Source organism: Lepidothrix coronata, unplaced genomic scaffold (assembly GCF_001604755.1).
Source record: "Lepidothrix coronata isolate B3197 unplaced genomic scaffold, Lepidothrix_coronata-1.0 Scaffold6, whole genome shotgun sequence".
Classification (NCBI taxonomy): domain Eukaryota; kingdom Metazoa; phylum Chordata; class Aves; order Passeriformes; family Pipridae; genus Lepidothrix; species Lepidothrix coronata.
In genome coordinates, this window is record NW_016690186.1 from 7,266,378 (window position 1) to 7,281,240 (window position 14,863).

The window sequence follows — 14,863 nt, forward strand, 5'->3', positions numbered from 1 at the left end:
TTTGCTTCTGTGGGTCAGGACATCTTTCTTGATTTAATTACATATATTCCCCAAATTTCTTTGCAAGCAAACTACAGTAGTGTTAAAATTTTCTGTGGTCTCAGGAAAGACCCTTTGCTTTCACTTCCAGTGGTTTTTCCTAATTTTTTATGGCATAGTAGAGGCCTGTTGGGATTGATAGGACAAGGGGTAATGATTTTAAACTACAATAGCGTAGATATAGACTAGATAAAAGGAGGAAAATTTTACAGTGAAACACTGGAACAGGTTGCCCTGAGAGGTGGTGGATGCCCCATCCCTGGAAGCATTCAACATGAGGCTGGAGAGGGCTCTGAGCAACCTGATCTAGTTGAAGGCATCTCTACTTATTGCAGAGGGATTGGACTAGATGACCTTTAAAGGTCCCTTTCAACTATGATTGAATATAGCAATGTCTAAAATGTCTAAAATACAAAATGATTAAGAAAAAACCTGGGAGATAAATGTAGGTAATTTCTGGAATAATTATAACAGGGTCATGTGTTTTGTCCTTTTTTGGTTAAAAATAACCAACCTCACACACTTGCCTGCACCTAGTTAGACATCCTGCATAGCCGACACTTTGGAGTGTGACCACTTCACATCTGGAATCATCACTAGCACAATCAATGCTGTTAGGTTTGGACATACCTCCTAAACACTGCAGACGCATAAGAGAATTCTTATAGAGAACAGGTTTGCAAGCAAAACTTGGTGTCTTTTCATCTGCCAGGTCCTCCTGTCCAGGTAAAGAATCATAGAATCATTAAGGCTGGAAAAGATCACTAAGTCCCGCTAATGCCTTAGAATTCTGGAGAATTCTAAGGCATCACAACCTTTGAACAAAACACCACCATGTCAACTAAACCACAGCAACTAAGTGCCACGTTCAGTCATGCCTTGAACACTTCCAGGGATGGTGACTCTACCATTTCCCTGGGCGGTCCATTCCAATGCTCAACCACCCTTTCAGTGAAGAAATTCCTCCTGATGTCCAACCTGAACCCCCAGCAGCACAACTTGAGGCTATTTCCTCTTGTCCTGTCACTAGTTGCCTGGGATAAGAGGCCAACCCTCACCTGGCTACAACCTCCTTTCAGATAGTTGTAGAGTGATAAGGTCACCCCTCATTCTCCTTTTCTCCAGATGAAGCAAGCTGAGCACTGGGGCATGGACTGAAGGCTGGCCAGGCACTGCACTTGTGCTAGCACTTAACATAAGTGTCTGGTAGACCTGTCTAAAACTATCTAGATAGGTCTAGATAACTCATGTTATGCTTGGACAGTTGTCTCTTACTGGCTTTACTGTCATACTGAAACATCAAAATGGCTTTTGTCATAGCCATTAATGCAAATTTAGAACAGCCTTGGATATAGGATTACAGCTGAAAAGGGATAGGACTTTCAAGGAGGGTTATTTAGCCACATGTCATATGATAGTTCTCAAAGGAGTTGTATCCTTCAGCGTTTTGTCACTTATTCTGATGCTTACATTTTTGTTTCACAAATAAGAATTGCCAAGCATATTTACTGATGTGAAAAACCTGAGTCAGAGTGGCAAAATATGCACAGGCTTCAAGAGAGATGATGATCCCACATTAATAATGCTGCATCTTCCATTTTGGGGGGACATAAGCATCTCCCAGTCCTCATAACAATGTGAGACAGGACAGGGACAGTCTAAGCAGAGAGTGAGGTACAGACCAAATGTTTTGTCCAGGGCTGTGCTAGTTTACAGAGTTACTTCCCCCACGTTTTTTCTCAGGACCCAAGCTCTCCTGTTCTATCTAGGTGGCTTACACTGAGATATTTGGGGGGCAGGAGTGGGAATTTTGGCTTATGTTGCTAAAAGCTAAAGAACAGGGTAAACAAAAATTGCACAGGTGTTTCGATTGGTGTTTCTGAGCCTCTTTTTCCAACCCTTTCTTTTTGATATGTCTGCTGTGTAATTAGCCATGCTCAGGTAATTTCAAAAAACATTTGCCGACCTGGAGCATTTATGTAAAAACACAGCATGTCTTTGAAGCATTTTTAAACCACAGCTTGCTTCTGCACCCACCATAATCCTTTGCAGACTTCTGCTGTTCTTCTTACCTGTGCTGTCCCAGCACCCATGCAAGCCAATCTGACAACTGGTGAAATAGCTAGGAAAGCCTTGGGAGGCACCTGCTCCCAGCACAACCTTGGTGAGGTCCTGTTCCGCTGAACAGAGGGTCCCATGTTCTGTGGGATCCAGGAGCATTAGCCTCCTCCTTGGGGTTGGTGGCTGTCACAGCTGACCCTGGTGAATCCCTGGAAGAGCCTCCTTCATAGGTGAGGCAAAGGAAGTCCAGGCAGCAGAATAGATGATCATAAAAGTAACAAAGAGTGTAAATAAAGGAAAGAATGTCTCAGACCTGCAGTTACAGTAAACCAGTGTGAACATGGGTCATTTAAAAGAGGTGGAATAGTGGTGTGGAAGGAGACCATGCTCTAAGCAGCCTCCTAAGCACTGGAGCCAGTGCTGGGAGCTGAAGTCTTTGCACCATCATTTGTTGAGTGAGCTGTGTTGGGTGCATCCCCCTGCCACTCCAAGAGCCCTGCCTGTCTCTTCTTTTTAACTTGTGGATATTGTTTTTCTTTTTTTTTCTTTCTTATTTTTGCCATCGTATTTCCCACTGGAAGCAACACTGGCTTTGTGAAAAAGGAGGAAAGAAAGTGACTAAGCAGAACTCATTAGTTCCATAAAGTTAAAAGGTCTCAGATTTTACCATAGGTAGCTGTAACCACAAACCTTCAGAATCGCAGTTGGTTTTTAAGTCTCCAGTAAATATCATGATAACTTTTTTGAAATTATGACCATGGTATCTACATTGTCACCATTTAGTTGAGAAATCTGCTCACACTGGCTGTGCAATCCTTCATTTTTCTTCTTAATTGCTCAGTGGCCATAGTTGGCAGAAATCAGTCCAATGCAATTAGGCTGTGTAACCACTTTTGTTTCCTAGCTGAATCCATTTGAAAACACCAGTTATTATCATTGGACAGCAAATAATCTGTTTATTTACTTATATGTTAGTGTTTGTTTCCTCTTTTTTTCAGGTACTTGAGAGGTTACAGCAAAGAGGGTTTGAGATTGTTGGCTCATGTGGAGGTGGGGTGGACTCTTCCCAATTCAGTGAATACGTACTGAGACGAGAACTCAGAAGGACATCTCGTGCACCCTCTGTCATTCGAATAAAGCAAGAGCCTCTGGACTAAAATGGACATGTTTCTTTATGCAGAAAAAAAAAAAAAGAAGAAAGCAAAGAGGAAAACAAAAGGGGACATTTCATGTGCAGTTTGGACTCCAAACAAGTCCTGGAACTAAAATTGAATAAAAGACGCATTTATATCGAATATAGAGACCACACCTGAATTCATATGGGAACACTTGGAATAGTAGTGATAATAATAATAACCTCAAGATATAAAAGAAAACACACACACATAAAAAATATGTATGTATATGTATGTCTGTACATATATATATGTATGTATATGTCAAGGGGTAGGAAATGCAATGAAAAAAAAGTGGTAGATGAGGTTGGTGCTGTGATGGCCATTAAGTGTCCTAGGCCCTACCTGGGCCCACTTAACGGTGTACAAGCCATTGCCATGGGGGGTTCATAGACTACTCTTCACCCATTTTCCACTGCCAAACAGCCATCCACTTTTTAATGTGTACACACCTTGATTCAACTTTATTTGCATATGGAGGTTTATGTCTGTCTTTTTGAGAGGTGGTTGGGCAGGTGTTCAGGAGATGACCATCCATGGCATTGGAAAGCTTGTCAACTGAATTTTAAATGTAGTTTGTACAGAAGTCGCACACTTTTTGTCTGCCCTCACAGATGTGAAAGGTTAACTTTTCTTTTGAATTAGTTTTTTTGTTGTTTTTGTTTTGTGTTTTTCAAAGGGGGCCAGAATAATTAATATTTGGTAGAGATGCTCTGGTTTGAATCTGCTGCTTTCCTACAATTTTTTCAAATTTTATAATGTATTAAATACAATAAACTCCTGTTTAAAAGAACAAGGGTCTGGTTTAAGCCAACAGAAGCAGAGAGGTGGGACTGCACTGCACTCCACCGTGTGGAGGGGTGGCCACTCTGGCAAGGCAGCGAGTAGGCAGTGCTGCCTGCGCATGGTGGAGTGAGTTAAAGGCAGCAGAGGCTGTTGAGGGATCTGTCTGGTGTGGCACATGTGGCTGGTATTTCTTCAGCACTGTGTCTTTTTTGTCTCAGTTGGAAGAGAAGCTGTTGGTCAAATGTGACAATAACACCAGCTCAACCCAGGGAAACCCATCAGAAAAGGACACCTGGTTCTGTAGCCGTCAGTGTAACAGTGACTCCTTGCATCATTCCCTCCTGATTAAGGAGATGGCAGCTTCAACTCTCCAAGCCCTTGCCTTGCTGAGTGTTAGTCAGCCTGTTTGGTTTTAATGTTGTTAATTTCCCTCGTTTCAAGCCATTGTTCTCCTGCCTAGAGAGCGACAGCCCCTTGTGTCACGCCATCGGCTGCGCTGCTCTTGGTAGCAGGCAGTAGGTAAGTCCATGTCCTGCACTGGATGTCCTGCGAATTGCTCTCTTGCAGCGTCTCACTGAGGCCACCTCTGCAGCCACCTGGTTCAGGCCTCTGAGGTTTTGCAAAGGCAACATATCACGATACCACTGCACAGACCCTTCACAGGTTGATGCTTTCACCACCTGAGATGCACCAGCAATTGCCACCTTTCCTCCAAAGTATCTTTTTATGCAATATTACTGAATATGAGTGTGTATTCATCCTGATATGGAAATTTCTATCAATGCGATGGTGCTCACGTTCCATTAATTTTGGTGACACTTTGCTATTTATTTAAGAAAAGAAAAAAAAAAGAAATTGTTAAATACGTGTAACAAGGCTTTTAATATACTCTGATAACTAAGAAAAAAGTTAACAATTTTTCTGGTTTTCATTAAAAGACGTTAGGGGACATCCTTAAATAACTCTCTGGCAGCACATATTGTTGGTTTTGAAATTACTGAAATGTGAAAATGGGTGAGGGAGGGGGCTCTAAAAAGTAAGGTTCATTAGCGAGTTATTAGATCTTCAATGTGATGCTGATCTGTCTATTCACAGTACTGAAACAGCTGCCTTATTGAAAATGCTTGTTTTCAATTAGCAGCAATAAGTCCTCTTACAAAATAAACAAATGCTTGCTCTTACTGCCCACAATTTGGTTGTTAGCTTGCATAGAGGTCAGAAATCTAGAACCCTGGGAAATAAATGTTTTTTAACAGATATTCAAACCATCTCAAGTGGTATGAAATTTGTCATGTCCGGTAAGATGCCAGTCCCCGGGGGTTTGAGAGTACGTGGGTACCGGTGCAAGGCGACGTGATTCTTCAGAGACTGCTGCAGAAACCCTCCCTGCACTTCCAGGTGGAGCCTCACTTTCTAGGGCCTCTGCAGTGGAACCGGGGATGTTTACACTGTTCAGCCCAAAGGTACTTTCACATCCAGACCTGCCCTGCTAGCCACCATGTTTACGTATGGGCACGTGCTCCACTGCAGACTGGAGCTGGGGGCGCGTGCAGCTCCCAAGGCCAGCAGGTTGTGCTTAGCCAGTGGTTTTACTTGCTCAGCATGTACCTGTCCAAGTCAATGACACTGAGGATACCTCCGTGCTCCTCCCAAATCCTTGGCTGGCCGGTCATCCTCCCACTGAGCCTACATTCGTTGTTGATGGAGTCAAAAATCACTCTGAGCCCCTGAATGTAAGTGTCTCTGCAGTTACAACGTGGTCTAGGAGTAAGAGGTCATGAATATTCAAAGTGATGGCTGATGAAAAATGTATGCAGGAATAAGCTAGCTGTAGATATTTAGAGAGCAAATGAGATTAGTCCCGTTTGCAACTGAGGTTTGGAATCATGTGTTTTTAAAATGTTCTTTAGAAAAGCTGCTCAACAAATGAGCAATATATCCAGGAAGGCAAGCGAGTGGGGGGAACCAAGAAGGACCAGATTGTGCTCAGCTTGTCTCTGGAGGTTAATAATTTTGACATGTACAATAGTTTAAATTTATCTAATTTTTTATTAAAAAGTATGACTCCATTTTATGCAATTAGTGGTGCTGTATTTAATAACAGAGGAAGAGCGGCAGTGAGCAGTAGCTACAAATGTTGTACTTCAGCAAGCTGGTTAAGCGGTTGCCAGGAGCACTGCTGTGGACGTGCAGAGATTGCAGATGGCATCCAATGCCCTGTCCCACAGTGAGACACAGGCAAAGGAACTGGGTCTTCACCTTCGTTTTTGGTATTCTGAATACTGAATTTCTGCAATAATCATCGACCCAGGGTTTAGTTCTTCCCCTATTGCCTTCTTAATATACCAAACAGCTGCGTAATGTAAGTATGGATCCTGACATGCTTGGATGAACCTTAAAACTGTGAGTGTCCCGTTGAAGACTGAGCTAATTTCCTCTGCTCTGGAGACAGTGAAGTCCTGCTTAGTCACAAGGTTAATCTCTCTTTCTGGAAGCAGTACTTGTAAATAGGTGCTGCTAATTTATTCTGTCTCCAGGTACTTAATGGCCAGGTAGTCTGGCCCAATGAATGTTTTTCCTCTCTGTTGCCACAAGTCTATAGAAGAAAGCTGATCATCTCAGTGCTTGACTGGCACAAGCAAGTGCAGCTGAGGCATTGTTTTATGATGCCTGATAGAATCCATAATGAAAACCAATGGGGACAACTTACCACTGAAAGCATGAAAGTTGAGCCACCCATTCAATTATTTTTCTTTATGCTGAGCAGGCACTGATTTCAATTTGAAGAGAAGCATTTTGTTCATGAGCATAATTTTTTGCAGCAACCTTTAAAAATTGACTGCTATACTAATTAACAGGGTTTTTACTGCCACCCAAAATGACTTTTCAAGTGAATTCTTCTTTAATGTTCACGTTGTATGACTTGAGTAAGGAAAGGTTGGATTTGGGGGTCTGAGAAAGGAATTTTTGTTGATGGATGGTCCCTTTTTCAGAGAAATAAAAGCATTTATTTCCATCTGTCATTTCTTCACTGCAGAATTCTGTATTATGAATTATTTCTAGGGACAACTGGTATTTGTATGTCGGCATTCATGCTGCCTGAGGTTTATTTACAGTGGAAATGAAACCAAGACATCCTTAGGGCCTGAGACCAGTTGCTTGTTCTCAGACTTCAGTTTGAGTGGTTTATTATTTCTTGAGGGTCTGGAGGGATCACCACCACCAAAAATCAATATGTTGCATCAGGTCCCTGTGTTGGCTTTGGCTGCTATCCCATTGATCTGGTTTTTGAAGACCCCAAAACAGACTGAGCATATGGGATCCTTTATTTGAGACTGAAACTGCTAAAATCATATCCCTACTCCCCTTACAAAAGAAAAAAAAAAGATGCAGGTACATTCATAGTACACAAGTTCATCCTCTCGTAAGCTGAGCTAGCTCCACTAGCTGGTAACTAGAATGCTACATCGATGCTGGAGGGAAACCCTAGTGCCAACCTGCTGAAGTATCTTCAGTTTGCACAAGGAGGGGCTCCAGAAATGGAGATGTCCTCTGACAGATGGGGAAAATTCCACATTTTCTTGAATCTGTAATTTTTTTTTTTACATTTGTTGACAGGACTTAATACAAGTCCTGTGCTCCTAAAATAATGAAGAGTGTATTATTTTGCAGATGATGTCAGAGATTGTGGGCCAGATCCCATCTTCTGCCATCTGCACTCATGGTGAACTTGCCTCACACCCAAGTTAGGAGTCAAAGAGGTACAGTGTGGTCATCGACTGTCAGTATCATTGCATCAACAGCAATAGTATGTCATCTCTGTTACCTGTCACTTCTAAAATTACAGATTTATTCCACTTTAGGTCAGAGGAAGCGTGGGTTGATCAGACTCTTCTCTCTCAGGCTCACTGAAGCCCTCTGTACATGAGTTCTTCTCTCTGGAGAGGCTGTTGCTGGTGTGAACAGGCTGGGGTGTTTTGCTTCTTGGGGAGCATGGGGTGTTGGTGACCTTGCCCAGCCCATCGAGCCATGTCCTGTGGTCCTCAGAGCATAGCTCTGGCTTGATGGTTTGGGGAGAGATTGAGGGAGGGAAATTTGTCTCTGTGCTCTGGAGTTTGGACTGATAAATGATCTCATCTACAACCCTAAATGGTCTTCTGGCTTCTGTTATGTAGCTTGTCAGTGTTGTTATTAATTTTCCTGAGGAAAGTGCATAATGTGGGATGGCTGGCCTTGCTTCCTTGCCATTAAGATGCAGTCTAAAAGGCAGGAAGACATTGACTTCAAACAAAAACTGCATGTGCTGAAGTCCCCTAAACTCATGAACTGCACTCATTTTGACTTCAGTTCAAACCAGAGGACTTAGCGAGGATCACCAGTGGATGTTTGATACTTTGTTTGATTAACCTCCAAGAAATTGCAAAAACAAAAGGCAAAACAAGCAGAGCATGGATGCTAGTTTGGAAGATCTGGAGCTGCGATTTCACTAATCCCTGCTGCTTCTGAATAAATACTTCAGTTCTGAGTAAATACTTTAGTTCTGTGTGGCTCACATTAAAACCAAAAGCAGCTGTGCATTTCTTTCCCTTGCTTTCTCCAGTTCAGGAGGTTTGTTTTTCTTCTCCTCGGGGCTGTGCCTGGGCATCTCAAGAGTAATAATTTTGGCCCTAAATGCAGTGCTTGGTCTCTTCAAAGCATTGTACAAACCTTCAATTAAGCATCTCTCTACCTCTAAGGGAAGAAAGTAGCAATAAACTTACCTTGCAGCTGGGGACGCTGAAGAGGCTCGACTGTCACCCACCTGGGTGGCAAACTGCACATCTGGAGTCCCACTTAGCTGCCATGCTCTCCAAAAGCTCTCTTGAAGTATAGAAAGAGGTTGGAATCGATGAGGCACTGTGAAATATGGGGGTTTTTTTAAAGCTGAGAGTTGCGAGCTGCTCAAGCAAATAGAAGGCATGCCTGGGATGTCTGAATAAGCTTAAAAGGTAACACTACAACCATGTTAGGCTTAATGTACCTTTTGGGTTTTTTTCTAATTCCTTCCAAAGTGGGAGAAAAATAAATAAAATAAGTTTTCTCTTACCTTTAGTGTTTTAAGTAAAGTCTATTGATGGTCTATGTCATCTTCTTCCTCTGGCTCAGCTCTTCAGTAGGGACTATCATTTTCCGTTTGTTTTGGTTCCTTTATACAGAACTCAGACATTAAAATGGGAGGAGGGGAAAGCTTCAGTGTAGTTTGTGAAAGAGCTTTGTTTATTCACATAGTGGTCACAACAAAATCCTGACACATGCCAGGATGGCAGGAATGTTTTTCAGGTGTGGTTGCTGAAATGAGGCAAGGCATGGCTGGCTCCCAGCTTCAAATGCTCCACAATAAAAATGACAACAGCAAGAAACTAGGGCTCAAACCCTCATGGATTATCTTCCTCCTTAAGCATCTGCTCCTCTTTCTCAGAGTTGTAGCCTTTAGATGAGTGGTTTAAAAGCTGTGCTATCATCTCCACTGTAACAGTGCAGCTATTCCAAAAGAAAGCTGCTTGGCTCAGGGACAGCTGTTCTGCAGAAAAATTCTCTTCTGATGCATTATTGATAGATGTAAGTTAAAGCCATAAAGCTCGCAGCTTTATCGGGCAATATCTACTAAATCCTGGAAGCATGTAAGATAACCTAAATGTAATCTACTGCATACCAGCTCCTTCAGTGATGGATAGCACAACAAAAGCAGGACTAATGAAAAATTAATGAAAACAGTTACTTCCATAAGAAAAATGATCTGTTTTCTCCCACCTTTGTATTGATTTTAACTGGCCCTGTAATTGGAAGTGTATAATTTTTTCCTAAGGTAAAGAGGATTGAGGGTGAGGGAGAGCGAGTGTATAATTCTATTCATGTTTGTGACATGCTTTCAGGCTACAAAAACAAAGCATTTTCCTTAGGATGTTGAAGCCGCCTGTGAATGCAGACTTCAAGCATATTTTCTCAGCTCAGGCAAACTGCCATGCTGGTTTGCCTGAAACCAGATATTGCATGAGCAGAGTACTTGGCGTACTTTGAAGGCTAGCAAGGAAGTACAAAGAAACAATGTTTAAGAAAAACCAAATACAGTGCATGTAACTTCGTAGTTTTCACATGTTTCATGTGTTCAAGTTCATTCCTGATTGATCTGCCACTTTCTGAAAGGGAAAAATCCTCCATTGCTCTTTGGAGAGTGAAGGAATGTCAGGCTCCGAGGAAGGACCTTCTTTGTGAGACCAAACCCATTGCACCACGTCGTTCATGTGCCAGCTTAGCAGAGAATTCACGGCCACATGTAGCCTCAGCCTCTTCTCACTAACACATTTAAACACAACTGTCTTTTTCACNCTGTCTTTTTCACCAAATTTAATAGAGCATTTCTGTCTTTTTCACCATACCACAGCAGAAATCAGCCAGATCTGTGGCTGCCGTAAACCGTATTTTAAATTATTCTTAGGTCTTTACCTGCTTACTGTTAATATATCCACTAAGCCCAAAGGGCAAAGCTGAGATAATAAAACAATCAGAATAGCATATAGTTTGTTTTGCTAGTGAAAAAAAGCGCATTTTTAAAAAGTGTTTAGGAAATGCTGCTTTCCTGTTCCCTTTTGTGTATACTACGGGTCTTTTTCTAATCTCCTCCATCAAAGACAGGATACAGAGCCATAGCATGATGGGGAGCAGGATGTTTCTGCACATGTTACTTGTAAATGCCACTCTTCATCTTTGCGGGTTTTTTCTAGTCTCTTTTGGTTGATATGCCTTCATTTAAAAAGCACATCTATTTTTTAATTTGAGAGATTTGGCCACATCTTTGGTTGTTGCTTATTTTCTTGCCTTTCTTATTGGCCTAATAGCAGCTGCAGTTCAAGATGAACCACTCCTTTCAATGCATGCCTTTAAAAATTAGGGCATTTACTCATTCTCAATGTTTGGATTGGCTTTATTTTTGCCTCAGCAGCCTCTGCTGGTCCAGCCTCAGCTGGTGCTCTGCACAGCAGATGTAGTGACTGAATGTCATCGGTGACGAAGGGCCCCTTTGTGATGGTGTCCTCCCCAGCTCAGGGGGCCTTTCTGTGTGAGTGAGAGCTACAAGAGCAGCACCAGTGAGGAGAAACAACCCAAAAAATTATGTGGCTGTAACCCTGCAGCAGCAAGAGAGGGCTGCAACCCAGGACAGCACCAATACTTACTGTAGGGGGCTGCCCACACTGCAGGGCTGGGAGGGTGCTGCTGGCAGCAAGGCATCCCTGGTGCTCAGGTCCCTGCTCCACTGGCAAATCCTCTGGGTCCCCTGGAGATCTTCAAAAGCTATCTGGACAGTCCTGGGCAACTGGCTCAAGATGGCTCTGCTTTCACAGGGGGGATGGATGAGATGATCTCTAGAGGTCCCTTCCAGCCTCAGCCATTCTATGTTTTCTGTCATTTCCAAGGAGACTGGACAGACTGAGATGTGAAAGGTTCCTCAAGGAGAGTGAAATGTGGCCCTACCCCCTTACTTGGTGCCATTGTCATATTGTCTGGGGTTTTAATTCTGCTGTCTCTTTTTTTTTTTTTCCATCAAGAGAAATCTTTTACATTTTTTTACAGTAGGGAGCAGACTGAGGATTCTGTCCTACTGGGAGTTGAAAGCCATCAGGTGCCAGTGCTTGGCTTGATGTAATAAAATATATTTAAAGTATTACTCATGGAAATCCTGTGAACAGTGACGTTGCGGCTCCTAATTACACTGTTGCTGAAGAACAAACAAAGAAGAGCTTCAGAAAGGTAGATGCAGGGCTTTTTCACAGCTCTCTTGTAGGGTCCAAATTTGGGAAGACATTTCAGGGGATCCTTAGCGGTTATACAGTAGAAGTTTGGTCTTTATTTCAATGGGACACTCGCAGTGCTGAAATTGTGTTTATATTTCCATACCTCGCCAAGTTAAGACATAGATGCCTAAAGAGGGGCAAGAACATGCCAGAGAAAACCTCCCCAAATTTTGTTCTTCCTGATTTCTTTTTTTTGTTTTACTGATTGCAGGGCTAAATATTGATTTTTCAGCTCTGAAAAACTGAAGACATAGCATCCTCTTCTGCCATGTTCTCACTATGCTTAAAAAGAAAAAAATCACTCCATGACCACATTTTTCCCCTACAAAAATGTGAGCAATTGGCACAGCAGGTTCTTAGTTCAATATGTATAATTTATTGTAAAATGTATATAATTGGTTTGGCAGGCAGCAAATGCACCAACACAAGCATAAACCTTTTTATGAATCCATATGTAATACTGGATGTTGATGGATTATTACTACAGCAAGATGTCATGTTAAATAACTGATGCAGATGTACAGTAGCAAATTAGTGAGTTTGCCATTTTCATTAAAAAAGGAGACAAACAGAAAAAAAACCTTTTCACATCTCCATTATTTATTGGAGTTAGGTTTTTTTTAATACACTCACTGCTGGAGCATCTGGGTGTATTAAACAGCTGAATTCAATATCACATTAAGCTAAATTGCCCACAATGGGCAGCTGCCTCATTTCACTCATCTTAGAAGTCCAAAATGTGTTTTCTGAACCTGAGGCATTTGTCTCCTTGCCGAAGTGGTGTGTTGATTAGTATTTCACCAAAGGGAGGGAGAAGCAGTGGGGGACATGTCCCTCTGCTGCTGAGACCCTGGCCAAAACCTTCTGAGTGCAGGAGAGAGGACAGGGACAGGAGGAGAGGTCAAAACTGTGCTCTCAGCTTTGTACGCACAGACCTGGTTTAAAACCTGGTGGACAGGGAGCACCGCGTGTTGTCACTGAGCTGCTTCGTCGTTGTGGGGCTGGGTCTATGGGGAGAGCTGCCCTCCTGGGTTAGCTCAGAAACTCCTAAGTCTTCTGGTTCCCAACTATCTATGTGTCATGTAGGGGTGCAGAGGCAGCACAGGCTGCAGCTCTGGCTGCCTACTCAGGCCAGGGGTACCCCCCAGTGCTGGATCGTGGGCTGGGAGCAGCAGGGTGGTGCCAAGAGGGGTGTACATGTGTGTGTCAGTGCAAGATGATGTGCTGGAGAAGCCACCTGGGTCTGCCTTGCTCACCAGGCAGCATACCCCTCCCCTGGGCTCTTCAGTCCTGCAGGAAGCCCTAAAGCCCCTCAGGAAAAACAAGGTCTCCTGCAGCACCTGTCCAGGCTTGGTCCCCGGGGCACGTCCAGCAAGGTGGCCAAGATAAGGGACCCCCCTCCATTCCTTCCCTGCCCCATTACCCCTACATCTTTTTCCATAGAGACCACAGACAGCTCAGACATTTTCCAGCCTCTCTGGAGGTGTCTGTACTCCTCAGAGGTGTCTCTTCCTACTGTCTTTGAGGCTCAGACCCTGATGTCAAAGCCCCTCAGTCCGTTCCACACCCAGCACCACCTGTGTTTCACACAGATGTTCCTTCACTTGTGTCCTCCTTTTACATCTTTTTTTGGCCTCTCATCCCCACGTGGATTTTCCCATTCATTTCCCACCTTTTATATCTTCCTCCTCCCTTAGCCCATTTTTCATCATCTCTTTTCAGTTGTCTGTTTTCTTTCTTCTCCTATAATCCTGTACATTTGGATAATTTTCATTTGGACTGTTTAACATAACCACTAGATTTGTGTTTTAGCCTTGTTTAGCAGGTTGAAGGCTCCCTTTTCTATCTTATGTTCTGCATTTTCTTCTCCCTATTAATATGTCAGGATTTACAAACTTGGGACCCAGCTTGACTTCAGTGGGAAGTTTCACCAGTGATTTCCATAGGAGAAGAGGAAAAAACATTCAAAATGTCCCAATGTGAGAAGCTAAACCCAAGTGTCTGCATTTGTCTTATGGCCAGATTTCCCAAGCCACTCCATGCTTTCAGCATCTCCTAGCTCCAAAGAAACCTGGGAACCTAAGTAGAAAGAACTGTTTCTGAAAAGCAGACCAGACTTTCTTAGGTTACAGATAATGGAGGTATCATCCTACCTGTTTTGGGCCAATGTGTCAGAGCAGGGACCATATCTCCAGCGTGTCTCTTCTACATGTCATGCCCTGTCCTTCTGCTACATTTTTATGTATCAGTAGAATATTTGCAAGGAAGGAGAAAATGTTTTTTGCCTTCCAGCTTCTTTCCAGGGGCAACTTGTAGAGGTTAACATGTTCCAAACAAGCCAGAAATGTCTGTCCCATCACCTGGGATGTGTGAGGTTACACACTCACATTCTACCCAGCCGTGGTGCTGCCCCATGGTGATGTTCTGAGCATGTGTATCCGGTAGACATGCCGAGGCCATCCCTAACCAATAGCTGTGATGGATGAAGTCACTCAGCCACAAAGATAATCTACCAAACCCACCAGTAATGTACATTCAGTGATATGCTAGAAAATATACTTTTGCTGCCAGGATTTATTCCATGACCCTGCTCTCTTCAGTGAGCAAAGCAGGGAGAGATGTGAGGGATGCCTGCAGGAAGCCCACTCAACTTCTGCATAACCTGGGATGGCTGTACTGGCAAAGCACTGCTAATGCATCCCTAGAAATAGGCAGCCATGGTTGTTTCCAACCTCAGTGTGTAGAAAGAAAGTGCTCCAATCAAATTCAGATGGTTTTTATTCTTCAGTTGCAAAACACCTCAGAAAAGGATCCAAACCAATCTCAGGAGTGGAAGAAAAATGGAGGGGCAGCTGTTTTTGAGTGAGGCTCCTTTATCAGTGTCTGTTCAAACCCCTTCTATTCCGGAGGAAACTTCCCACTAGAGAAAGCCTCCTTTTCCAGCTTATCTTTTCTGCAGCTGTCACTGAGCTG

At 43.1% G+C, this 14,863-nt stretch overlaps 1 protein-coding gene across 10 annotated transcripts in view; it reads left to right on the forward strand.

Moving 5' to 3' along the window:
* The window catches only part of KCTD1 (potassium channel tetramerization domain containing 1), a 101,402-nt gene extending 97,334 nt beyond the window's left edge, over positions 1-4,068 (forward strand). For all 10 annotated transcript variants that reach the window (XM_017833180.1, XM_017833156.1, XM_017833130.1 and 7 more), the window contains one exon: positions 3,099-4,068. In XM_017833180.1, coding sequence (XP_017688669.1) covers positions 3,099-3,257 — 159 coding nt within the window. In that variant the 3' untranslated portion in view covers positions 3,258-4,068. The remainder of the gene's footprint in view (positions 1-3,098) is intronic.
* The last annotated feature ends 10,795 nt before the right edge of the window (positions 4,069-14,863 follow it).